Source organism: Ictidomys tridecemlineatus, chromosome 7, assembly GCF_052094955.1.
Source record: "Ictidomys tridecemlineatus isolate mIctTri1 chromosome 7, mIctTri1.hap1, whole genome shotgun sequence".
Classification (NCBI taxonomy): Eukaryota; Metazoa; Chordata; class Mammalia; order Rodentia; family Sciuridae; genus Ictidomys; species Ictidomys tridecemlineatus.
This window is the reverse complement of record NC_135483.1, coordinates 156,043,772-156,070,625: the sequence shown is the minus strand read 5'-3', so window position 1 is coordinate 156,070,625 and position 26,854 is coordinate 156,043,772. Positions and strand designations below refer to the sequence as shown.

At 37.6% G+C, this 26,854-nt stretch overlaps 1 protein-coding gene across 4 annotated transcripts; it reads right to left on the bottom strand.

The window, feature by feature from the left end:
- Positions 1-26,854, bottom strand: Inpp1 (inositol polyphosphate-1-phosphatase). 4 transcript variants are annotated; one of them, XM_021725757.3, is made up of 6 exons: positions 26,327-26,854; positions 11,700-11,967; positions 8,865-8,925; positions 5,735-5,935; positions 3,571-3,745; positions 1-1,591 (listed from the first exon to the last, which is right to left on the bottom strand). In XM_021725757.3, exons 2-6 carry the CDS (start codon positions 11,901-11,903, stop codon positions 1,033-1,035), a joined length of 1,200 nt encoding a protein of 399 aa, XP_021581432.2. In that variant the 5' UTR covers positions 11,904-11,967; positions 26,327-26,854; the 3' UTR covers positions 1-1,032. The 4 variants fall into 4 exon arrangements, with proteins under 4 accessions (XP_021581432.2, XP_021581433.2, XP_005324430.2 ...); XM_021725758.3 differs by having other exon boundaries at positions 26,331-26,854; XM_005324373.5 differs by having other exon boundaries at positions 26,446-26,854.

Genomic DNA, 26,854 nt, shown 5'->3' with positions numbered 1-26,854 from the left:
TTAATAGTTTGATGTAGACATTTCATGTACGCATATTCCAAAGCATTATTTTGTACAATATTAAACATATGCAACTATTAGTGTCAATTTTTTTTTTTTAATTTAAGGACAGAAGAAAAAAAAAAAAAAACAACTTTGGAGGAACATCCTTTGGCCCCCAGAGGGTGCACAGTGAACAGCGCCAATTGATTGACTGATTCCCTTTGGTAGGCACTACAGCGTCGACAGGGCAGCTAACAAAGACAAAAACAAAAACCTAATAACCATGGTTCATGTTCATATCAGAGAATAATCAATATGAGAACTGGTACACACAAAGCTACCTCTTGTGTAGTAAATATACAAAAGTCATAGAAATCTCTACTCCATTCCTTATGCAGAAATGTCTCTCTTGAGTCTCTGTGCATCTTTGGTCCTTGCCCTTCTCTCTCAATGGCACTTCCTTCCTCTGCATCCTGCCACCTTGCATCTCTCCCACTCACTGTGAGGATTTCTATCTAATTCCTTTTCTCTAATTACCTCACTGTCTCTGAGCAGGTGGGCGGGGGTCCAAGTGCTCCCAGCCTTTCCTTCTCAAGAGAAACAATACTATTGAAAGCACTTGGATTTTGCTACATTTATGGAAATTTACAGTTCTGAATGTTCCACATAGGCAGATTTTTCCCTTCAGGAAAGGAAACAGAACCCATGCAAACCCCTCCTGTATTCTCCCTAATATTTCAGTGACCGTTCTTCTATAACTTAGAGGTTTAGAGTAGTTCTGTGAATTGAATAGGATTTTTCCTCTTTCTTCAATATTTTATTGAATAAGTTTCAAGCAACATTAACACCATATTCACTGTAAGAATATCATACATCAATTTACTGCACGAATGTCATTAATTTACTGAAATGAACATTATGAACACATAATGGAAAAATATTCCTCAAAAGAGGAAGGCGAATGTTAGCCAACAATAGGACAAAACTATCTTCAAAAGATAGAAATAACAGTTGCAGTTTGGCTTATATGTACTTCGAGGCCAGAGACCTCTATGCCTGTGTCTCCAGAGGAGCTAGGTTTTGGACAAGGAGGCTCAGGAACGTCTCCAGCCGCTTCCTGGATCTGTAAGCAATGAGTCCTCCCTTGTTGGCCCAGCGATCCACCCCAGTGGCACCTTCATTTTCCAGGTGGTACAGCAGCTGGGGCCAATCCAGCCCAGAGTCTGGATGCCTTTCTAAGCATTCTTTCATGTCCACTATTCCCCCGCCCATTGCCCTCAGGATGGCATGAGCAGCACAAGAGTCCCACTTGAACGTGGTGTCTTCTGAAAAGATGTAAATGTCAACGAGGCCTTGGACAACACAGAGGCTCTTGTAACCAGCCCCTGCTGCCGGGAAGATCCTCTCTCCGCACACTCGGGCTAACGCGGCCTTGATGGTCTCCTTCTCACTAGTGCTGATGACTGCTGAAAAAGCCGAGGAGGACTCTGACTCAGGGTTGGAGTTCTCAGTTCGATTTTCACTGCCATTTCTTTTGGAGATGGCCCGCTCAAGTGAATGGATGTTGGTCCCCATGTAAGAAAGGCCCCAGTAGCACTGTCCTTTCCACCTGTGGAAGAAAAAGTTCAGTTGATAGAGGCGATTTGCACATTTGTTTTTCATGATTCGTATTGCCTTTTATTGTTTTAAGAAAATGAAAACAAACAAAAACCCAGTTCATCCTAGCATCATGAGTTTTACCTCCCCTAAGCTTAGAAATAGATCTTAAGTAGCCAATTCATTTTTAAAAGTTACTCTTATGCATGCATCTGCCTGCTGTTGTTGTAGAATTAGGAATGTTTTCACTTTTATGGCTTTATCACATCCATCTAGGACAACACCAAATTATCTGTTTGAATTCCACCCTCCAGAAACTCTGCAAACTTTTATGACCACTTTTGGCATTTAAAGTTCAGTAGGGGAAAAGATGAACAGGTAAATCAATCTTCAAATCTCTTACAATCTTTATAACAAGCTTTTGGTCTTTTGGTTACTCCTTTTTATTTTTTGATTTATCAGCTCCACTTTGGCTTCTAACACCAGAAAGATGGGGCTCAAAATGTTACTATTTGGGTCAACAACAACAAGGACAGTACCTTCCATTCATTCGTTCTTAACATATATTCTATGTTGAAAAATTCACTGTTTACAGACTAGGAAATAGAGGCTTGGGAAAATAAATAACTTGCTGTGGCCCACCCAGATTGTAAGTGGTACAATCTGCTTTCAAACCCAGGTGGTCTCACTCCAGAATCTGCAACACAAAGTACTTTGTTGACTGCCTCCATTTCTAGGCCATGAGTATGTCTCATTCTGCCCCAATTCTTTTTAATTTCCTAATGACCTTTTAAAGATGACACAAACATACTTTGGGTTTGGAAGAAAGTGAAGGGAAAGTCAAAATATCAAAATTCCAGAGTTGTAAAGAGCAAACTATTCTTATCTGAAGTGACTCAAAATTCAATAAAAATAGGTAGTCCTATATAAACAAAAAAATATGATCTATTTCAATTAAAAAAGAAGAAAAAAATTTTAAAAAGCCTTAAACTGCTTGTATTTGAACTCTGCCTGCCCTGGAGTGAACCAAAAGCACAGACCATGAGTCAGAGACAACTCATGTCCTGGCCACCCTCTATGCTCTGCTGGGGAGTCAATGGAAACGGCAGAAAAAGAAATGATGCTGACAGAATTTATAAGGAGAGATGCCCCAGAGGTAGGTTCTAAGCCTGGCCATAACTGTCAATATTGTTATTGGACTTTTTTCACGTTTTATTTTAAATTTCTTCTAAAATTATACAAAAGTTCAACTGGCTATATAGTTACAACAGATGACATATATCTTGGTCCAAAAGTATTAGAAGACAATTTTAGCAACATTCTAATTTATTTACTTTGTGGTACTGGGGATTGAATCCAGGACTTCACACAGGCTAGGTAAGTGCTATACTACTGATCTATATCCTTGGCCCTTTAAAAATTTTTTATTTTGTGGCAGTGTCTTGCTGAGTTCAAACTTGTGACCCTCCTGTCTCAGCCCCCCTAGTAACTAAGGTGACAGGTGCATGCCACTGTGCCTAGCTAGCAGCACTATGCTATTATTCTGGTTCTGAGTACATTCTAGAAATGGAGAATAGGGCTGCAATATCCCAAATGTAGACCTATGATATTTCTAAGATAATATTTCTTTTAAAATTTCTACCTTGTACTTGGATCAAATAAAATCATGCCAAATGCAGGACTAAAAGTAGAAAGAACTGTCTTTGTTTTAATTTTTTTTGTAGTTGTAGATAAACAAATAAAACAAAGGCATGTTGTCTATGTGGAGCTAAGGATTGAACCCAGGGCCTCACACGTGCTAGGTAAGTGCTCTGCCACTAAGCTACAGCCCCAGCCCAAATAGAAAGAACTTTTAATTCAAACTTGCATACTTTTAGTGGAAATACCAAAATGTATTATGGGAATATCGTGTAAGGATAATCCCAACTGTAAGCAAAGCTGAGGGAATATATTCCAAAGACTGTACTAGACCAAAAATGTTCATCTTTTTACCTGAGAGTGTTTAGGTCTTGTGACACAAAAGGTTGATTGATGACTCCCATGAGAGGCACTCCTGTGTGTATGTCATAGACACCAATTAAAATAGTGACACACTGAAGTCCAGACGGGAATATTCCTTGGTTGGATTGAATGTCAGCAGAACCTTTAATATACTGATAAGTTGAATCTGGAAAATTAAGTAAGTGTGTTAAGGTTCACATTAAGATTATTTAGAAGATAATGCTGAATACATCTATAAATTTTGCTCTATATAATTTCTCTTTTCTTCTAATTGGCTGTAGCAGGTTTTAACTTTTGGATGTCACCTGTATCAAATTGTTACTTGGCCTCCTACATTTCATTCTTAAGCTGCTTATGTTTCATTCTCCTGGCTAGAGAGAATGAAGGAGAGCACCTGTCTATAATTCCTGCAGCATCTAGTATAGCACTTTGCAAGTATTTGTCACAGGTGAAAAGCATTTAAAAGTTAACAACTCAGAATAATGTTGAGGTTATTTTAGAATTGTTATGAATCAGAGGACTAGTACAATGAGAGATGGAAAAGTCTTCTTCCAGCAATATGCCAGAGGCAGAATTATCTATTATTGTTAATATTATTTGGTTCCTCAAGTTCCAAGGAGGAAAGACAATGATGGTGGCATAAAAAAGGAAGAAATTAATGATGTTTCTGTGAAAAAGAAGTGGAAGAGCTGTTTCCTCTTCGGAGATATGAGAGCTGCCTGCCAGCATTTGGGGGGTTAGCACCCAGCTAAGGGTGAGACTGGCAGAAGATGCAGAGAGCTAGAGAATAGAATCAAGAACCAAGAAGTAACCAGGTGTGATGGTGCATGGCTGTAACCCCAGGGATTCAGGAGGCTGAGGCAGAAGGATCGCAAATTCATAGCCAGCCTCAGTAACTCAGCAAGCCCCTAAGCAACTTAGTGAGACCCCGTCTCAAAATAAAAAATTTTAAAAAGGGCTGGGGATGTGGCTCAGTTAGGTGCCCCTGGGTTGAATTCCTGGTACCAAAACCATAACAAAACCAAGAAACAGGAGATCCTTGTCCTTCAGAAATCATAATTGATGTAGTTTATCCTTAAGTAATCAAAGATTTTGGGAAAGACTTCATTTCCACATACAATCCATTGACTGAATGTTATGTAATTCTCTGATTAAACCACTATCTCTCTCTCTCATTTCTCTCTTCTCCCTCTCTCCCTCCCCTCCCCTCTCTTCTTCCTTGATGAGGTCACACAGTGTAGTCCAGGCTGGTCTAGAACTCCTTGGATCAAGTCATCCTCTTGCTTCAGTCTCCCCGATGGTTAGGACTAAGGCATGCACCACCAAGCCCAGACAATTAAATCCATTTTTATAACACTGGAAAGGGTGGAGGAGTTTGTCTGCTTAGCAAAATGTATTGGGTGGAATATCACAGGGAGGTGGGGAAAAAATGGGATAGGGGGGCACAATACCTGGGGCTTGGTATTAGTGGCATCACTGAAGAGAAAGACCACATTTTTAAAACAATGAGCTATATAGATCATCTTCCTACCACAATAAACTGACGGTTCATGAGACACATTGACTGTTATGTTTGATCAATACTGTTTTTGATTGTTGATTTGTTTAACTAAATTAGTAATCAATAGTTAAGAATTGGAAACTTTTATTTAAGACCTTGGATTTTGCTTATTCTGCTCCCACCGAAAAATCTGAAGGTCTGGCCTGTACTCCCATACGGCCACAATCGGTTGGAGCTAAGCACTCTTTAAGTAGCATGTGTTCCCAATTGTTATAACTGCTATCACTCCATGTTCTCACTTATTTACCAGTCTGGCCCTTCTGTGGGCCTGTGTAGTACATACACACACCTGTTACAGACTTGTGTATAAAGGTACATATGTACATAGCTATATGTATATATACACATATCTACAACATAACACATCATAATATACCTCAACTTCTTCACTTAGCATTTTGAAACTTAAAAATTTTAAATCTTCTAGGAGAATTAAACTATACTTTCAATAATTCTTATTTTCCAAGCCAAAAAAAAAAAAGAAAGAAAGAAAGAAAGAAAGAAAGAAAGAAAGAAAGAAAGAAAGAAAGAAAGAGGATTATGCACAAGAACAAATACACAGGTAACAGAGCAAACGTACTCTCCTATACTTACCTATGGGATCCACCCAAATTCCCATAAGGTCCTGTGGAATGTTGATCACTATGGAATCCAGAGCTGCATCAGCAAAGGTGACATCCTGATGAACAACCTTGGCTAGTGCTTCAGATGCTGATTTGTTACCATTAAGGACTTTGCTAAGAAGCTGGGCTGTTTCTTCCTCTGTCGAACACAGCTTTATGATAATCTTTTCCCCTAGAAAGGACAAACTAAAACCATTATATCTTGAGAGTTTTGGTGGAGAAAGAACAGAGAGGTAGGGGGAAGAGAAAGAAGGAGGGAGGAGGCTGCAAAAGCTGTGCAACTGTATTAGGTAAGGTCAACATATCCATGCCCGTGGTTCCTAAGTCTGATGACCACCAGAATCACGTAGGGAGCTTCACAAAGTCATAATGCCCAGTGGCCTCATGTCCTTAATCTCAGGGTAGGATACAGGAATTAAAAGACTGGCTCCCCAGGAAAACATCCACATGGACACAATTTTGTGTCAATTTTAAGATGGTTCACAGACCAGTTAAAAATCCTTTAATCCTTGATAATTAATCTTTTTTTGTCTTTTTTAAATTTAATTTTTTTACAAAGGCAATTTAATAGTATAAGAAGAGACCTCAATGGAGAAAACAAGAAACTCAAAACCCTATCTGATTTAAGGACCAGCAGATTCTGTTATTACCCAGGAGCTTGTCAGAAATTCAGAACCTCTCTGGGTGTGGAGGCTGAGACAGAAGGATTACAAATTCAATGCTAGCCTCAGCAATTGAGCAAGATCCTGTCTCAAAATAAAAAAATAAAAAGGGCTGGGAGTGTAGCTCAGTGGTAGAGCACCCTTGGGTTCAATACTGAATACCATGAAAAAAAAAAAAGAAAGAAAGAAAAAAAAAAAACAGAACCTGAGGCCTTCCACCAGACCAGCCCTACTGGATTTGAACAAGATCCTCATTTGATGATATAATCAGTAAAGTTGGGGAAACACAGTATGAATGTATTTACAATGATGACTTTTTTTTTTTTTTGGTGGTGGTGGTGATTGAACACAAGGACTCACACATGCTAGGTAAGCACTCTACCCCCACCTATACCCTAGCCCATGATGATGACTTTGCATCAGCAAGAAACACTTAAATTTAAATTCCAATTCAATTAAACGATTAAAGTTGATGAATAACAGTGCTAATAAGTGCCACACACTGAACACTACTTTGGGCTTACTAAAAGTTACAGGATCATTCAAATGAGTAAATTATACCATATCACTCCTTTGCTTAAAACAGGCTAGTGAATCCCCATCACACTTGGAGGGCAACCTGAATTCACCAAGATTGCCTCCTGCCTGAAATCACACTATCCACCAGAGTCTCTCCTCTTCCCTGCTTTACATTTCTTTGCCCTTTCAACAATCAGGAAAGTAAATGTGGAATGGTTTTTTGTGTTTCTATAATTCTGGATAAATCATGTACTGAAATAACTTTGTAAAGTAGTCAAATGTAGGATTTTTAATGAGGAATTCTTATGAGTTAATCACAGGAGTTATTTTTAACCTTCAGCTAGTTCTCTCTTCCTACTGAATGTCTATTATGGTTTAGATAGGCGGTGTCCCCTGAAAGCTCATGTGTGAGATAATGCAAGAATTTTCAGAGGCAAAAGGAACAGATTGTGAGAGATATAACCTATGTCACTGGATTAATCCACTGATAAAAATACACTGGGTGGTAATGGTGGGCAGGTAGGGTGTGGCTGGAGGAAGTAGGTCACTGGGGGCCTTCTGCCATGATGTTTTGCCTCACCTGGGTCCCAGAGCTGTGGAGTCGGCCGTCTATGGAGCAAGGCTTCTGAAACCGTAAGCCAAAATAAACTTCCTACTCTACCTTGTTCTTGCCATGTCTTTTGATCACAGTGACAAAAAAATGCTGACTAAAACAGTATTATAGAACCAAGGACATTTTAATATATTGCTCATGTAGGGGACTTAAAAAGATTATCAGATGCTAATCCAGAAACTCACGTTCTTCCTTTAATAAATGTGTTTCTCAATATTTGACTATCTGTCCCATGATCAACGTTTAAGATTCACTATTTTAGTCTCCTAATATTAAACAAACAACAATCCCAAACAAACTAAAAATGAAAAATTTCTCTGAAAATAATCAGAGATTATGATATTTTCCCCTAAACTGCCATAGAACGTGGAGGTCACTGAAGGGGAATCTGCCCATAGGAAACTATGTAAATAAGACTAAAATCTTGGCATTGGCCTGCTCTGGTATCTCCAGCAATTCTGGAGTCTGAAGCAGAAGGCTCACTTAAACCCAGGGGTTCCAGACCAGTCTGGACAACATATCAAGACAGGACTCTGAGATTCTGTCTCAAGCAAAATAAAAACAAACAAACAAACAAACAAAAAAAAAACCAGGGTGGAACTATGTTACTTCGAATAACTTTACAGAGGTTCTGAGACCTTGAGAAATGATGGCTCAAGATCACCCAGGATTTCAGGGTCAAGGGCTCCCAGGGAGCCCTTGGGACTTAAACCTGAAATTGGACTTGGACCTGAAATTTTCTGTACATACCTGTAGCTGTGCATCTTTCTGGGGGCATCATTTTTTTTTTTGGACACCAGGGATTAAACTCAGGGGAACTCAACTATTGAGCCACATCTCCCACCCTATTTTGTATTTTATTTAGAGACAGGGTCTCACTGAGTTGTTTAGCGCCTCGCCTTGCTGAGGCTGGCTTTGAATCTGAGATCCTCCTGTGTAAGCTTCCTGAGCTATTATAGGCATACATTACCACGCCCAGCTTTAGGGGCATTGATAACCTCCACTAAGTTCCCAATGGACCATAGAATTTTCCCAAAAGGTAATTTTATTAATTATTTAAATGCTACAGATTTATATTTAAAATGATGCATGGACATGCTAAATTATTCTAAGAGATCACATCTCTCTCTTAATTTAAATAGCATGATATTATGAGGTAGAGACTGAATGAAGCTTTACATTCAAATATATAATACTGATGACATTGAAAGGTTTCCAAACATCCACTTATTTCATGGTGTAAGTTGGGGATCAGAATACCATATGATAACTAAGTTACAAAAATACATTAAGATTCTCATACTTACCCAAATCATTAGTAAATTCATTGGATTCTTCTCCAAAAATATTTTTTTCCAAGCCTGGAAACTGAATGATTCAGAATATGATAAAAAGCAAAACAATAACTAAAACCTACACACATGTTCAATTCCCAATAGATTTCCATCTTACATTTCAAGTTAAACACAACTACATCTGAATTTCAGAAATTTCCAAATGTACAACCAAATCAGGTATAAAAAATGACACCAGTTTTGTCAGGTGCTTAGTTCTCTAATATTTTCCTGTCTCTTTGCCTCTCTAAATCCAAATAGTGGTTGAAGTCTGGTTTTCTTATGTCTTGTTATCCTACTGTAGAAAGGCCCTAGAGCTAGGATGCTTGCAAAGGAGATACTGTAACTATCATCTTAAACAGCACTCTAGTACCTTATAAAAGTTAATATTATTGATCAAGTGACTGAAATTATTGAGACTAGATAGAAGAGATAGGAGGGTAATGTTAGATTTTGTTTTTCATTTTCAAGTATGTTTCTGCTCCTGTTAGAAATACTGTTAGTTTTCAGGCTAGGAAGATATAGGAAGGAAGGGGGGGGATAGAACTTTATTGGCTGATAATTTGTGCATCAATATAAAGTGAATAAATGGAGTCAAGTAAGAATCTTCTCTCATCTCTGTATGCTTAGGAAACTTTCAAATATATTTTTCTTCTGACCCTCAGTAGTGAGAATAACTTTTCTCAAAATATTTGCTGAAGCATGCCTATAATCCTCAGGAGGCTGAGGCAGGAGGATGGCAAGTTCAAAGTCAGCCTCAGCAACTTAGTGAGACCCAAAGCAACTTAGCAAGACCTTGTCTCACAAAAAAAAAAAAAAAGAAAAAGAAAAAGAACTCTGACTCTGATGTGGTTCACTGGTAGAGAGCTCTAGGCTCAATCCCCAGTATAAAAAAATTAAAATTAAAAAATAAAAATTGCCTTGTGATATTCATGATATTCTTAGGGAACAAAAGTAAGGAAATGCTTTAAATACTTAAGCCCAGTCATCTGCAGATGGCCAAAAGCTTTAATAATGCCCAGAACCACTTGGAGGTTTACTTTTTGGTTTATTTTGTTTTTGCTTTTTGTTGTTGTTGTTTTATTTTTTTCTGTTTTGCAAGATGGTACAAGCCAATGAAGGCTGGCAACCATTCTATACTTCAAGGATGGAAGCACAGTCTCCAAGCCTGCTTAAACATCTGTTTCTGAGGGACCTAGGCATAAGGGTCATGAAATAAAAATATTTCATATAATTGAAAAGGAAAACTATTTGTTCATAAGTTCTGACATTTACTTCATGAATGAATGACTGCCTGAACTTGTTATAATGCTCTGTGGCAAATATTAGTCCATAAATTAATCAATGTCCATACATATCTAATCCAGTTGCTCAACCATCATTTGTACTCAATTATCTTGAGCAGTAATAAACAAAAATGAGTTTGCTTCATTTATTTTATCTAAGCCAGATATAACAGATATTACAGGGTATAAGAAAATCAAAGTTGGCAGAAATTTCATGGGGTCATTGATTCTCATCAACTGCCTGTGGTTAAGATTTCACTTAAATGATGCCCCATATTTTAAGCATTTCTTAGAAAATATTCCAATAATTTAAAATGTTTTATGTCACAAAATTCTATCCTCCCAAGCTAAACAGAATTATTAGATTATCATTTAAAAGGCAATATTACTTTTGAACATTGACATTGGAAGTTGGGTGCAGTGGCACACACCTGTAATCACAGTGGCTCCAGAGGCTGTGGCAGGAGGATCATGAGTTCAAAGTGAGCCTCACCTACTTAGTGAGGCCCCAAATAAAATATTAAAAAGGGTGGGGATGTGGCTCAGTGGTTAAGTGTCCCCTGAGTTCAATCTCTGTTACCAGAAAAACAAAAAAGAAAAAAGATGTAGACTCTGGAGCCAGTTTGCCTGTGTTCAAAAACTTGACTTGCCATTCATTTTCTGTGTAACCTTAGGCAAGCTACTTAAGCTCTCTGTGGTCCCTTTTTTCATTCACTACATTGGGATAATTGCTCTTAAGCCATAAAATTGTTACAAGAACTAAATAAGTTACCCTTTTCAAAGCCCTTAAAACAATGCCTGTCACACACTTAGCATTTATAAGTGTCTGTTATCATCATTAGTATTATCTCTACTACTATTATTACTATTACTGCTACCACTACTACTATTACCACTTCTAGTTATGAATACTGTTTTGTGATTCAGCTCAAGATACCCAGAATCATAATCACTGTTAGTTATGACAACGTTTTCCTAGTAGTAGAACAAAGGGAGACTTCATTCAGCTACAAACCCCATAAGCAAGGCAAATATTAGATACATGAGTAAGTCCAAAAGATGAGACTTACTATACCAAGTTTAAAAAATAAACCAAACCACCGGCTACAAAACAATGTGCTTTCATTTCTGATGAGATGAATGATAGGCGTCATGCGCACACATACACAAAGAAAGGAAAGATTCTAATAATATTTAGCAAAACATAGTTGTTGTTTTTTCTAGTTACAGGGTTAAGAGAGCTCAATTTTGTTTGTGTTTCAGAGAACATATATTATTCACTAAGAAGAAACTCATTAATAAAAGAAAGGGTTTTGTGGTTATTATTTTCTTTTCTGTACTTTAAAGATTTTCTGCAGTGAACATTTTTTTTCAGCATTATAATCCTATCAAGGGACAGGGGAACCCAAGATATTTATTGAATCCAAGATGCTAATATTCTGAAAAGGAATAAAAGTCATGGTTGTGGGGGGAGCCACAGAAGCAAGTATTTTACAATTACCTTGGCCATGACCTTTCTTACCTTGTTCTCCATATTCTGTTTTATAACTTCCTGCACCAGTACATCAGCCAGGGTCTTGAAATCAACTGTGAATTTCTTGTTCTTTTCTCCCTCCTTCTTTTCTTCAATGAGCAGCTGGAAGAGAGCTTCCTGCTGCCTGCATGCCCGGGCGATGTTGGCAGCTTTCTCTGAGACACGGAGCAGTTCCTGGAGGATCTCTGACATTTCTGAACTCTGGTTTTCAGTGGCAGCTTCTGGTGGAATCGGCTCCCACTCTCTGGGCTGTCAGCTGTAAAGTGCAAGAATGTGAAAGAGAAAGCAGTTCAGAGAGTGATGTCAGGGTGCCTCACACTACCAGCCACTTGGCAGGCAGTCAACCTGGTCAGCATTGCTGAACAGCTCGTATATAACATAATCACAGCCTCAGAGTGGAAGGCTGTACCTATAAGCTGAAATTTAAAACTTAGTGTTTAAAATCTTGAAAAAAATGATTGCATTCTCAAAAATACATTATACAAAGAACTGAATTATCAGTCTGAGAAAAATCCTTGAATGAGAATCTATATTATCTTTACAGAGTCCCACACAGACAGGTAGACAGAGCACAGTGTTAAAGGAAAGCCAGATTCTTGCAATGACCCTAGTCTGATCACAGAGACTCAGCAGTAGGACTAAAGCAGTGTTCTTTTTCTCACCCTGAAGGAAGAAGAGAGAAGTGGGACAGACTTATGCTCTCAGTTCCAGGGCAACTTTCTCAAGTATTAAGTAGCAAGGCAACAAGCATTGTTGTGTCCTGCAAGACTCTAAGGCCACTGCTGGGCTAGCAGCACAAGCCATCTCCTAGCCAACTTATCCCTGCCCCATTAAAAAAAGAAAGAAAAAAAATCCTATTATCTATAGACTCCTCCTACCAACTGAAAGTCTAAACAGCAAAACATTGAGACTTGCAACTTGTTGGAACTTGAAAAGTCCTGGCTTCTAAAGTTTCAGGCTACCACGCCTTGATCTATCTCTTGGGCCTATCTTGCAATTAGAGAAAATTTTTCACCCCTTAATAGTAGCTACCTCATATTAAAAGCTTGAATAAGTCCCAGTTTCTTGTTGCGGGAATGACTATGAGGATTTCCTTCCCTGTTCTACAGTTTGAGAAACGGAAGCTTCGGGAGGTGAAGTCACTTCTTCAGGGTTACAAAAGACTAACTGTACAGGGCTCCGCAGTGGTCATACCGACACTTGAGCTCTTTATCATCATAGGAGACAGTTTCCTTCATAGAAAGAAGTTTCCTGAATGGACTCCCAGAGACTGAAAATTAGAACAAATATAAAGATACTAATGCAACAGGGTTAACTGTGAATTGTCACAGTTAGTTCATCTTAAGTTTGCAAACAAAATATGTTCTCCTCGTTGTATGATTATGGGTTAACCAGCATGAGAAAATGTATCCAACCTAGACAGTAATAAAAGGACAGTGGATAAAAAAATGAGACATCTTCTTTCTGGTTTTATGTGTTTTAAAGTTAACATTCACCCTTGGAGGAGGCACTGATGCACGCATGCTCACAAACAAGCAAGTGTCCAGAGGGAAATCGACAGAAGGGTATCAAGGTCCCTACAGAAGACAGCACATTTTTAGTCTGTAACTCCAATCTTTCCTTAATTTGGGTTAAGGAAATGAGTTGAGTTAAAGTATTTCTACACACAGTGAGTTAATATTATTTACAGTAAGAAAAAGTTGAAAATAATCTCAAACCTTGGTAAAATATCAGATAAAATACTATGAGGTCAGAAAAATCATGTTTATGAGGAATATTGAATAATATGGAAATGTGCTAATGCTACAGTGTCAAATGGAAAATCACCTATGATCATATGTAGAGTCACAGTATATTATCAATATTTGTTTACACTGAAAGAGTGAGAAAGAAAAGAGAATAGTAGGTGGTGGTTGAATGATAGTTTTTGCCGAGTAGTGAATTGCATATGACTTTTTTTTCATTAGGCTTTTCTATAATTTTCAAATATTCTATAGTAAACATATAATGCTTTTATAATAAATAATGACATTTAAAGTATCTTAAGGTAACTGTCCAAATAAAACACAACAACACTTTGTGGTAGCAACACAAAAAGCTCCTGGGAAGTAGAGAGGTGTACTTAAAACTAAAAAACATCTTCCTACTTTAAATGGTTTTTCTTTCAGGAATGAATGATATGTTGGAAGATTCACTTCAATTGACTTGATCCTACACATTGAGAAAAAGAGTTTCATTAGTAAGCTAAGGCACTTTTGAGAAATAATTTTATGGCATATATGACATGTATATGGCACAAATTAAAATGATGTATAATAAACACATGGAAATATGCATACATATTCCCAGTATATCATAAGCCCTGAGAGATAAATTATAATTTCTTAATAAATATTTTGCAGTTATATAAGTTAAGGAACAAGAACCAAAGAATCAACAGTATCCAATTAACTTTTTATCTTAAAAGGATGAAGATGTTAAGGAGTCAAATTTGCAAGCTTTCAAGATAAACAATATCAGAACTGATATATAATCAGCTATTATACTCAACTTTGTTAAAACCAATTAATATTTTTCTGAAAAGATGCACTGTACCACCTATGCTGTTAGATAGCCTCTGACACATTTCCTGCCCCCAGGAATTGAGTTCTTCCTCTTTGGACCCGACCTTTATTTCCTCAGTGACTGTTGTTCCCACCTGAGCGGTTGCTGCTTAACAAGCCCGGCCACTTGACCAGTGGGGGAGAACTATCAGCCACAGACTATAGTCTTGTAACGAATAGATTACATATTTTATAAATTCTTAGCATAATGATCATGTTTTTCAAGTCCAAAGATATCCCAAAGTTCAACCTTAACCACTGTTTATTCCGAACTGAGGGATCACTATATTTTGTCAAGCTCCAAGAGGAACTACCCAGTTTTAGGTTGACACTACACTTTCTCCAGTCATCTGAACCAACCTAGACCTTCTTCAGATATTTTTCCTTCTCTAGTTCCCCAAATCTCTTTTAAAAAATTATATATAAATCCTACAGCCCTAACACAAAACTTTCCAGGTAACCAATACAGTGATGCATGCTTGTAGTCCCCACTCTCCCTACTTGGGAGCCTGAAGCATGAGGATCACTTGAGCACAGGCATTTGAGACCAGATAGATGACATAACAAGACCCTGTCCCAAAACATTAAAAAAAAAAAAAAGACTTCCTAATTAATTTGCACAGCTGACCTACTACTTTCTGATTAAAAAAATCATTTCTTCCAATCAAATCATCATACTATACTTCTCTGTAAGCTGTTTCCTCATAGCTCTCTCCATCTATTCTCAATTCAGTTCATGCAAGCAAGAAGGGAGCCCTGAAGGGGAAAAAAAAGAAAAGAAAGAAAAGGGAAGAAGGGAACATTGAACAATTCATCCTGACCTTGAATACTTGAGAAAAACAGTATTCAATTAACTTTTTATCTTAAAAGGATGAAGATGTTAAGGATTTCTCTATAGAGAAATTGAGGGCTACATCCAATACAGGATTTCTCCAGCTTTACATGGAAATTATCTTTGAGATTATTTTTAAAAAGAAAGGTTTTCACTTTACACACTTATTTTGGCTGTCATTTCAAGAGTGGCAGGTATCCTGGTGGAAACCTAAAGTTCTATTATTAGTTGTAGGTATAATAGATGCTTGTGGTTCTATTAGTAGCTATTCACGTGCATGGATAGGCCAAAGTTGAAACATTTACTAGGTGCTTAATATATGTCAGGCATCTTCTAAGCACTTCAAATATATTAGCACACTTAATTCTCACACAACCCTATGAAATATGTATTATCTCCACTTTACAGATTAAAAAACTGAGGTATAAGGAGGTTAAGGAATTTGCCCCCAAATCACACAGCTAGGAAGCAGCAGGACAGGATTCAAGCCCTGCAAGCTGACAAAGCCTATGCTGTTAAGCATTACTCTAGCCAATGAAATTGTTCTCCACAAATTGTCAATTGTTAAAGAAATTAATGATTATTATATAATAATCCTAGGCACATTATTATGATGTACAATATACAGCAAAAAATGCACATAGCTAATGTCCATCACCAGTCAGAGCATTATAGCTCACTAATTGACACTTTACTTCCCTTTTACTCTCAGAAAAACCCTTTCTTCAGCTGATCCTCAGACTCCCTGTAAAGTACCCTACTGAGTAATAAAAGTTCATCCATCAGTTCCACTGATGTCTCCCTTAACCATCTTCATATAAGTAGTGGTAGGGGCCTAAGAGGAATTTAAGGAACAGATTTATTTTCTCATAGTTCTGGAGACTACAAGTCCAAGATCAAGATGTTAACATGATTAGTTCCTGAGGTTTTCCTTGGCTTGCAGACAGTTCCTTCTCATTATGGCCTCTCCCAGTCTTTCTTCTCTGGGCACAAATCTCTGGTCACTCCCTCTTATAAGGATCCCAGTCAGATTAGATTAGGGCCCATCCATCTGATCTCATGTAGCCTTTAAACGTTCTTTCTCCAAATATACTTATTTCCTGGTAGCCTTGGTGGACTACGTCTGGGATCCCTTTAGGTACTAAAATATGTGCATGTTCAAGTCCCTTAAATAAAAATGGCATAATATTTATTTGCATATAATCTATGCACGTCCTCCTGTATGCTTTCAGGGCTTCAATGTAAGAATGTCAGAGGAACACAATTCAGCTTACAATACCTCTCCTGATAGAGAGGCCTCAATGATTTTAGCCAATGCCAACACAATCTATGTCTTTCTCTTTTGTGTTCTGGTCAAATAATAAAAATTAGAGTTTTTGTAGTGGTCAACAGTTTAATTTTGTGAGATAAACTTTCTTCCCAGAGCTCTTCACTTTAACAGCAAAATACCACACGATGCAGTGAGCATTGAAACGAATTCTCTCATAAGCCATGATTTGTAACATCCTATTTTCAGTCACATTTCAGCAAAATAGGCTTAAAGAAATTTCATTCTTCACCATCTCACACTCAATGTATATCTATATGTTAATATTAAATTGTGTCATAATGTCAGGGTTGGTCTCTAGTTTTTGTGTTCTTGTCACGAAAGTAGTTGGAGAAATATTGAAAAACTTAAAGCATTTCAAAAAAAATCAAAATATCTCTACAAAGATAAAATTCAGCTTTAATTTGTAGCCATTCTATCATCTCATTGGAACAGCAGAGGTTTAAAAGTCACATCTGGGGCTGGACACTTTGGTGTACACCTCTAACCTCAGTTAGTTACTTGGAAAGCTGAGGCAGGAGGATCACAAGTTCAAGGCCAACTGGGCAACTAAGTGAGACTTTAATCTCAAAAAATAATAATAAAGCTCAGTCATAGGTAGATGCTTGCCCAGCATGCATGAATTCTGGGTTCAATCCCCAGTACTGCCAAAAAAAAAATCATATCTGGGACTAGGAGAGTAACTCAGTGGTAGAGTGCTGGTCTACCATGCACAGGTCCTAGGGTGGATCCCTAGCAACATGAGAGGAAAAAAAGGAGAGAGGGAGAAAGATGGTGAGGGGACAGGGAGAGGGAAGAAGGGAGAGGGGGAGGGAGATGGGGGATAGAGAAAAAAACAGAGAGAGAATATATCTTATCTGAATAGTTGATGCATATTTCAGAGGTGATAATTAACGTAGTGGGAAGGATAAAGGTTTCAAGTGGACCTGACTCAAGACCTAGTTCTGCCCCTACCTGCCCTTACTTGGAAATTATCTTTGAGATGATTTTTCAGGAAATTTACTTAGTTTCTCTGAGCCTCTCTTCATCATAATATGAAGATAATACCATGCAGTGACGCAATGAAGATCTCATGAGCTATTGAAGATAATAATCAAAGACATCTATGACAATTAAACACAACCTCACAAAAACCATAGTCACATGTCCTTACTTGAAAAAAAATAAGAGGTTGGCAAGTTTATGTGGGTCACTGAAATCTTTTCTGAAAATGTACTAGTCCATTAAATCAAAAGCCTGGGAACTGCTTGTAATTCTCTGAATAACCCTGAATGAGGTTCTTAGGTAGGCCAGACCTGATTGCTTTGCCTTCTGGGCATCTGGGTGAAAACTCTGGCTCTTGGAGGCTCGGGGATTGCTCTAGCTTCATGGCAGACCATCTGCGGGGAGACACTTTTCTGTCAGGGGGCTATTTTGTCAGGGGAATTTGTGAGGATTCCCAGGGCACTGTCTGTGCACTGTCTGTGCCTTTTTGTTGTCCACAGTGATAGAAATGTGACACAGAGATAAAGGCCCTCAACAAAATGAACTGCTCTCTAACAAATGGCAAGTGAATCAAAGTATTTTGTTGACATTCCCTTCTTCCAGCAGATGATCCAACACTTCTTTCTACAGAGCCCACACTTTTGCCCCACTGCCCATTCCTATCCCCATTCAGTCTTTCACTCATCCTCTCTCAGCAATGGCAATCGGCAGGCATTATGCATGGCCCTGCCTGACAGCCATGGCTGCTGGGGCAAAAGGCCTGGCTTCCACAAAGTACATGCGTGTCTTATAAGAAGGTGCTTGTCCTGACCTCTCTCAAAGAAGCTCAGCTGTCTAGGAGTCTCCTAGATGGACACATGTGAAGTTGTGATTAGCGCTCTATTTAGTTTGAATTGCTATGATCCAGAAATTTTTCTTGTACACCTAACCCTAACAAAGTCACGCAAGTAAGTAGGGGAAGCAGACTTCATTCCATCTCTCCTTTGTTCCATACTTTACCTTCAGGGAGTAAAGACTAGAGGCCATCATGGCAAAAGGGAAGGGAACAGAAGCAGACCCCAAAGACAGCATAGGCCTCAATTTGTTGTACAGCTCACTAACAGTCACCTCCTCCGACAGCCCCGTGACTGCTCATCTACCCACCCGGTTACCTCGGCCAGGGGAAAGTGGACTACAAACATTCAATGCAACTCTTGAGTTCATTGGAAACTAAACTGTCTTTCCAGTGTACAAGCTTTGTTTAACTTTTAGGTACTTGACTATCTAATGTTTCTCAGAAGCCAGTGAATCTTCTAGTATGGGACCACCTGTATTTTTTTGGTGTTGTATTACTTTAATGTGGGTGGAATTGCCATTATTGCACCCTAGGGCTGATTAAGTTTTATCTTTTAACAGCTGATTTCCCATTTTCTACCCACTTACTCTCCTGCTCTGAGGATATTATATATTTGCACTTGCTGTTCCCGCTGGTTGATGGGACTTTCCTCTTGTTTTGTCTACTTAATGGTCACTTACCCTCTCAGAATCAGTTCAGGGGCAAGAAACTTTAAATAGACACTGCCAAAAAGGCAAAGAACATATGAACAGGGAGCCTACTTTATTAGTAATGAAGAAAATGCTACTTAAAATTTCAACAGGATACCCCCACTTAACCAATGGAATAGTTAAAATTAAAAAGTCTAAAATTTTTAAGGTTTGGTGATATACAGAGCAATGGGAACTCTTACACAGTGCTGGCATGAAATTGGCATAACCATTTTGGAAAACCATTTGTAATTTGTTGAATGCAAGTAAACCTATGAGCCAGCAATTTCTTCTGGACACATATACCCAACAGAAGTTCATGCAAATGGGTATCAAGAGATACATTCAAGGGTATTTATTAGCAGCATTAGTCTAATAATCTAGCACTGATAATAACCCAAGTAACCATAAATAACAAGTGAAACTATAGCATAAACACATTCATACAGCACTGCATTAATTAATGAACCACTGCAATTAGGAAACAACATGGATGCATCTCACAAAGGCACACTGTTCTCAAAGAATTCAGATATGAAAGATATACACTGTGCTGTTTAATTTATTCACAGTTAAAAAACAGGCAAAATTAGTTCATGGTGTTAGATGTCACTATGGTGGTTACCGTTGGAAAATAAGGAGGGATTATTGGTGGGGGGATGTAAAGAGACTTTCAGGTCCTGGTAATGTTCTGGATCTGAGTGGGTGCACTGACTTTGAGTGAATTAATTAAGCGTATTTTGAGAAATTCTATACTTTCAAGTATGTATTTCTAACTCAACACATGTGTTTGTGTGCCTATGTGTGCACACGTGTATGTTTAGTATATGTGTAGAAGGATGAGAATCAGTTCAATTGTTGGCTCCTGCAGGAATGCCATTCCAGATCCCTCCATCTTGGGCTCCTGGACCACAGGAGACCAGAAGCAGGCCAAATCTCGATCCCAGCTCTCCATAACACTATACACTGGTTTACGTGGCTATTCTCTGTCTAGCAAGAGATTCAAATGTGTGGTTTCTTAGGACTCTTAACACATATTTCAGAAGTGTTCAATAAATGCCAGCTGATAATATTTTCTCTTAGCTTTGTAAATACAGAATTTTTGTCATAATGTTTACTATACTTGGATTTTATCAGCATTACCCAAATGCTATTTGGCACATGGGCCTATATTTGTTACATAAAAGTCTGTATATTCTAAATTCATTTAAAAAAATCCACAACTGTATCTGGATGACTAGCAACAGAACTGCATTTTTTGAGCACTGAATCAGATTCTGAAATTATACCGTCTCAGCTAAAGGTGATTTATCCTTGACAAAACCAATTTTTGTTAATTAAATCATGAAAAAGATTGAGTTTGGTTTGTTAGAACAGACATTTACTTAACATTTCTCACTCTCTCCTCCTTAACCTTCAAAAGAAGACACATACCATTTCTAATGTGGTTAGTTTTAACTCACTCTAGCTTTGTTGAGGTTACTAATGAACTACATTAGTCAACATTTTTGCTCACTGATGCTGCTCAAAGCAATAAGCTACACAGAGATGACTGATGTTCTCAAATATTGTTCTGGTAGCTTCTAAATGAGAGCTTGTGCTAAAGTAGTATTTTCCAAATAAGTGAGATTGAGAAGTAATTGGGACACATTAAAAATACAGATTTTTGCATTTTCTTCAGTAGGCATTGTTTCAATAAATCTGGGTTGAAAAAAGTCCCTCAGCTGATTTTTATACGACAACTAAAAGAAACTCCAGGTATGACAGTGAGTTCACCCTGTCCATCACTGGTTACTTAGATGCAGAACAGGGACTCTGATGGCTACTGCAATGAGGACAGCCTTGTCCTCAGGCTAAGTTGACTTACCCTGCTTTTTGTAACAAAAATTAAATGCTGGGTGGCAGGGGAACAAGTTGGTCTACATAATAACTCTTCTACATTAGCAAAACACTTGGGAAAAGCAGGCATTTCAGACTTCATTTGAAAATTATCAAAAAGTATTCCATTTAGAAATAGTTTTAAACTGATAGTGATCCATTTTTTCCCTTCTTTTCCATAGTTTGAAACATTTTCTGCCTAGAACCTTTATTGATTTGGGTTTTTTTCTATCTGCTGTATTTCAGCTATATCCTTAAACTTTTGTATGCTAACAGATGTTTTTAGAACAACTATGGTGTTATAAATGAAATCTGAAATAGGATGGAATATGAAAAATAAAAGTAGATTCAGGATAACTTTGTTAACTATAGGAAAGAAAAGACTTTTTAAAGACAACTCAAGGCAATGAGAGGGGGAAAAAAAGACAAGAAGTATTCCTTATAGAAAGAACCTCTTCCAGTAAAATATAATTTATAGTTTTGACCAATCTTTGAGTCAATTTGACTGTTTCTTTCTGAATGTAACTTTCTAGGTCTTCAAAGGATTCCCAGGTCAATTTACCTTTCCTTCTAAACTCTTGCAACATTTACTGGATATACCAACTCATTTAACATTTGCTTTTTATTGTCTATAAGGCCAGAGGAATGTGTGGTAAGGAAAAAAAAAACTCTTGCTTAGGCTGCAGGAGAGCTGGTTCTTAGGCTCTGCTTTGTCCTTCACCTACTGAGTGTTTAACCTTAGCCATGTGACTTAGCTTTGGGGAACTTGTATGAAATGTTTATTCAAGTTCTGTCACATTCTAAGAACATCATATTAATGAATGATTAATTCAGGTTATACTGTGACTTGTAATCCACAGAAAAATATAGTATTGTGCCTGACAATTTTATATAACAAATTTATTTGTCACCTCTTCTGTGTTCCTGATTAAACATATGAAAGCTTGCAAACTTGAGTAACTTATTTATAAATTTTACTAAAATGATTCCCCAACACCCCCCCATAAAAATGAAACTTGGCCATAAGAAAATGGTCAGTTATACATAAAAACTAATAAAATATATTAATTAATTTGTTTATTACATTATTGTTTATTATTTAATATTAATTTAGCATTCATTTTTATCAACTTTTAATGATTGTTTTAGATTTTACAAATATAAAAAAGAAAGAGAAAACAGTTGGATAGGATGATTTCAATGGTCTGTTCCACTTAAAAACTTCTCTGTTTTTTATATCTACTTTTCCTATAAAAGATACCATGCTAAGTAAAATAAAGCAGCCTCAAAAATACAAATATTTAATGATTCCAGTTACATATGAGGTACTCAGAATAGTCACATTCACAAAGACAGAAAGTACAATAGTAGTTACCTGTCTGGGAGGAGAAGGTAATGGAGAGCTGCTGTTTAATGAGTATACTGTTTTAGTTTGGAATAATGAACAAGTTTTAGAGATGGACACTGGTGATGGTTGCATAACAATGTGCATATAATTAGTGCTGCTGAATTGTGCACTAGTAAATGGTTAAGGGCTGGGGATGTGGCTCAGTGGTAGAGCATGTGCAAGGCCCTAGGTTCAATCCCCTGCACCACAAGAAAAAAAAATGTTAAAATGGTAAATTTAATATAATACAGATTTTACAGAAAAATTACAGGTTAAAGGAAATGCATGTTTTCAAAAGCATTTGACATTTATCATCTAAATAATGAGCATAATAAATATACGTTAATTGAATGAAAAAAAAGGTTGGGGTTAAAGTATGAAAATTAGGTTGAAAGAAAGGCGCTATTACTCTTGATGCTGATTTTGCATCATAATCACAATGTTTTTAATATTTATACTGTATGTTTATACATAGTGGTTTGGGTATGGATGAAGCAGTTAATAAACATAGTGAGAGGGTCTCATGCTCCCACCAAGTTACCAATTGGGGTTCCATGGCACAATCTACTGCTGTGAGTGCCTTCAGAGTAGGTACACATTCCATCTCTCCACGACACACAGTGGGAGTTCTATCAATTGTCTGATTTTCATTTCATTAAACATATTTAAAAGGATTTTCTCAAACCAAAACTAATCTATAAAGGATTATTCATTATGCAAATTTAGTATTACAACTATTAGAAAACATGAGTCCAAATATTTTTTTTGTAGAACTTTCTAGAAGATATTATTACTTACATCTGCAATGATAAATAACTGGACCTAAAAATCCCCAGAATGTTAAAGTTCCAAGCAGAGATCACAGATTATGTATCCTTTATATGCTTCATATCTCTCCTAGCATTCTATTTACTTTTTCATTTTGTGGAAGAAAATGTTTATCTTTAACAGATGTTTACAAAATGTTGATTAGAGCAGTACAGAATACTAAATGTGATATTTGCTTTTAAAGGAACATGAACTGATTAAAAAAATTGTAGAACCTTTTATTGGAAAAGTTCAAAGTACTAAAAAGATATGAATAGCTCACTAAAGCCACAGTAATATATAAATATACTAATTGCTTGTGCATTCTTGCTGATTCTGCAACCTAAATAAATATATAAGCGGGTTAATATTTAATTTTCTTAATCTTATTTTTATATCCCCCACTCTTTGATATTCATAAGGCTTACAAATACAGATTTTAAATGCAGACTTTTAATTATTCCCAGATCAAACTGGGATTATACAGATTCTTGCAAATTCCCGGGAGGAATTAACTAGAGGGGTTTTCTGGAATTTTGAAGATCAAATCTTCACTTAAAAAACACTAATAATGAAAACTTAGGGCATCACTTTAACTTTGATCTGTTTTCCTTGAGCAATATCAAAAGAACAATTTCCTGTGTTCACTTGAATTTAACTCCTTTGGTGTTAATTGTTGCTCTCATTTGCATTGAGGGAAATTTACCATTGTCACCTAAGAAAGGTACACGTTTAAATATCTGTTGGTAAAGTTAGCAAATATTTAAATTAATTTAAACTTGGATAATTTAGGAGATTTTAAATATTTAGTTGATTAAGATTAAAACAAGCTAATAACTACATTCCCCTAAAAGGGAAAAAGGAAATAAAAAATAAAGAAAGGCAAAGAGAAAGAAAAAAGGAAAATATGTTTAAACCTCTATGTTGTCAATTTGTTTTTATGTACAACTACTATTTTCTTATGATCAAGTTTTTTTTTTAATGGATTGGGAAGTCATTTTAATAAAAACTACAATTAAGTTACTTAAAGTTGCATGCTTTCCTTCCCTTTATTTAATCAGGAGCACAAGTAAATCTGACAAGTAAATCTGCTACATGGAAGAAATTATCAGGCACAACACTTTATTTTCCTGTGGATTACAAGTCACAGTAATCTGCATTAAATATTCATTAATACAATGTTCTTAGAACATGACAGAACTTGAATTAACCCTGCATACCACGTAAAGGAAACTAAATTTATATGAAAATATGTTTACCAAACTCAACCACCAAAGGCTTGACTACAAAAGGATATAAAAGTTTGAGGTTTCCTAAATTAGTGATATCATCATATTAATAGAATCATCTTTCATTTAAGAATATTTTATGTAAAGGAATCTTAATAGGTTTTCATTCCAGCAACAGTCATTTCTTACCTGTTTTCCAAATCTATCTTAAAAAAAGAAAAACTTAAAATTTTATCATCTTTGCCTAGTTTAAGTATTCCCTCTCCCTTAGAAATTCTGAGTCAGGAAGCACCAAGTTGCAACCTGGGAATCTTTTTAAACCCCTCCCCCTCACTTGCCCATAGTCCTAGGTAATTTTAAAAATCAGACACATTTGTGAAACACTACACTAATTGCGGGAGATGGGAAGCAAAGCATTTATTTCCAAACTCTGAGCCAAACAGGAATATCAACAGGAAGAGAGAGAGGAGTTCCATTAGCTTCATTACTTATAATGAATTCAAGGTATTTGCATTAATTAAATTCAAGGTATTTTAACAAGGACATTAATAAGGACTTACATCTGGAAAAAGTTCTCATATACACCATCCCCACCTTTAAAAATGAAGATGTTTGTTTTTATTGATCACTTTATATAATTATCTTTTAAGCAATGTCTGTAAAACACAAAATAGAATAAGACATCTTCTAATTGTTTTTAGAGAGAGAAATAAAAAGGGAAATACCTGTAGGATAAATTGCCATTTATAACTTGTTTCACCTGCCTTCTACGCCCAGTAAGAAATTACATTTTTTAAAAAGTGTTACAACAAATATAGTCATAATTTAAATTTGTAATACGCAGGTGGTGGTTTAGTTCAAAAGCTTGAAGAGGTAGTTTATTCTGTGCAAAAAGTAAAGTGTAACTTATATGCATCTTATGTAAACCATATGACTAAGAGTTAACTTCAAAAGTAGCATAAAAATTCTCAAAAACTTAAAGTATGTTCTGAATAAGACTACAAAAAATACTTGTATGGGGAAAAATGTTTCTTCTATTGCCTTTATTTTTCTCCTCATAGGGATATTTTTAAAGTCCAGAATGAGATCACTTAGCTAATTCATTAGTCAATAGTAGTTGAGTGGATTATTTTCACCTTTTATATTATTATCAAGCTGGGCAAAGCCAATTCTTATCTACTTTGGTTTCAAACCCAGGAATTAAGGGGAAAGGGCCAAAATATGTTTTATTCATCATATGGTATGCATTTAAGTGGTCTGTCCACAAGGCCATAATCGACTATGCTTTTCAAGTAAACACCATCCACCCAGTGGGAACACATCTCTTTATTCAACACACTTGAGAACTAGCTTTAAAACTGGAAGTCTCCAAGAAACACATGTGTTCGTTTATAACTGTTTTCGTGGATGTACTAAATAATGTAGAGATTTTCTTCCACACTTTGTGTCTTACCTTCTACATGATTAGGCCAAGATGGGTTTAATTTTTTTCCACCTATGCTCTGTCTATACCAACTAACTGCGCGTCTCACAAAACCGCCTCTCAAAATGCAGAGAAAATGTAAAGCAAGGAGGTGAATATTTTTTTCTAAATATAGTTCCATCATGTTCACTTTACACTCATCAAGTAGGTCACGAGAGGCAGCCAACAGCTATCAGCACTTAGAAGCATCTCTCAAATGTACACGCTGCGACCAAGGGGCGCATGACAGTTATGCCATCTACCTGTTGAACCTGGGCTACTGCTCTCCACGACTGTCAAATGGGCTAAATCAGCTTATTCGACCTAGAAATGCTAATGGTTGGATTAAAAATAATAAGAAAGTTGCTTGCTGCTCTGCCTTCCCGTCTCTGATTACTTTCGGGTCGCTACAGCAGAACCCAGGGCGCCCGCCGCGAGACCCGCGAGCTCCTCTGCTCTGCTGGCTGCAGCGGCGTTGCTGGGTGGGCAGCGCCAGGCCGGGGGCAGCCTCGCTGCAGGGACGGAGGACCTCACAGGCCGGGGCGCATAGGCAAGGAGTCCTCCCGGCCCAGATTGACTCACCTACCCTCCGCAGAGGCGATGGAACGCGCGCCGCTCAGCCAGCCCCAGCCCCAGATCCGAGGAGGAGGGAGATGGTGGCGGGGGAGCCGGTGGCTGGCGTAAAGAGGAAAACGTGTTACCTAAGCCGGGGATGAGGAGCCGAGGAGGAGGCTACAGCCTTTCTCTTGAGAAACGGAAGAGGCGGGGGAGGAGAAAAGGAGGAGGAGGGAAATGATCCGGGGGAAGAGGAGGTGGCCCGGGTGTCCGAGGCTAGGAGAGGGGCGCGGGCGTCCGGCCGCAGGCTCAGCTGGAGGACGAGGGGCGGGGAGGACGGCGGAGGTCACGGGAAGGGAGGGTGAAGCCAGGCCGACGCGCTGCCTAGCTTGGCCTCGGATTGCAGTGCTCAGCATCCGCCAGGTCGCCGCCCCCTCGTTTCCCCTGGAACTGTGGCGTGGAAAGGCGCGGTGACGCCTGCGGGCTTCTGCCGAGGGCTAGGGCATCCATGCCTGCCTGAGCCAGGCGTCCACCACGTCACACAAGTGGAGCGCG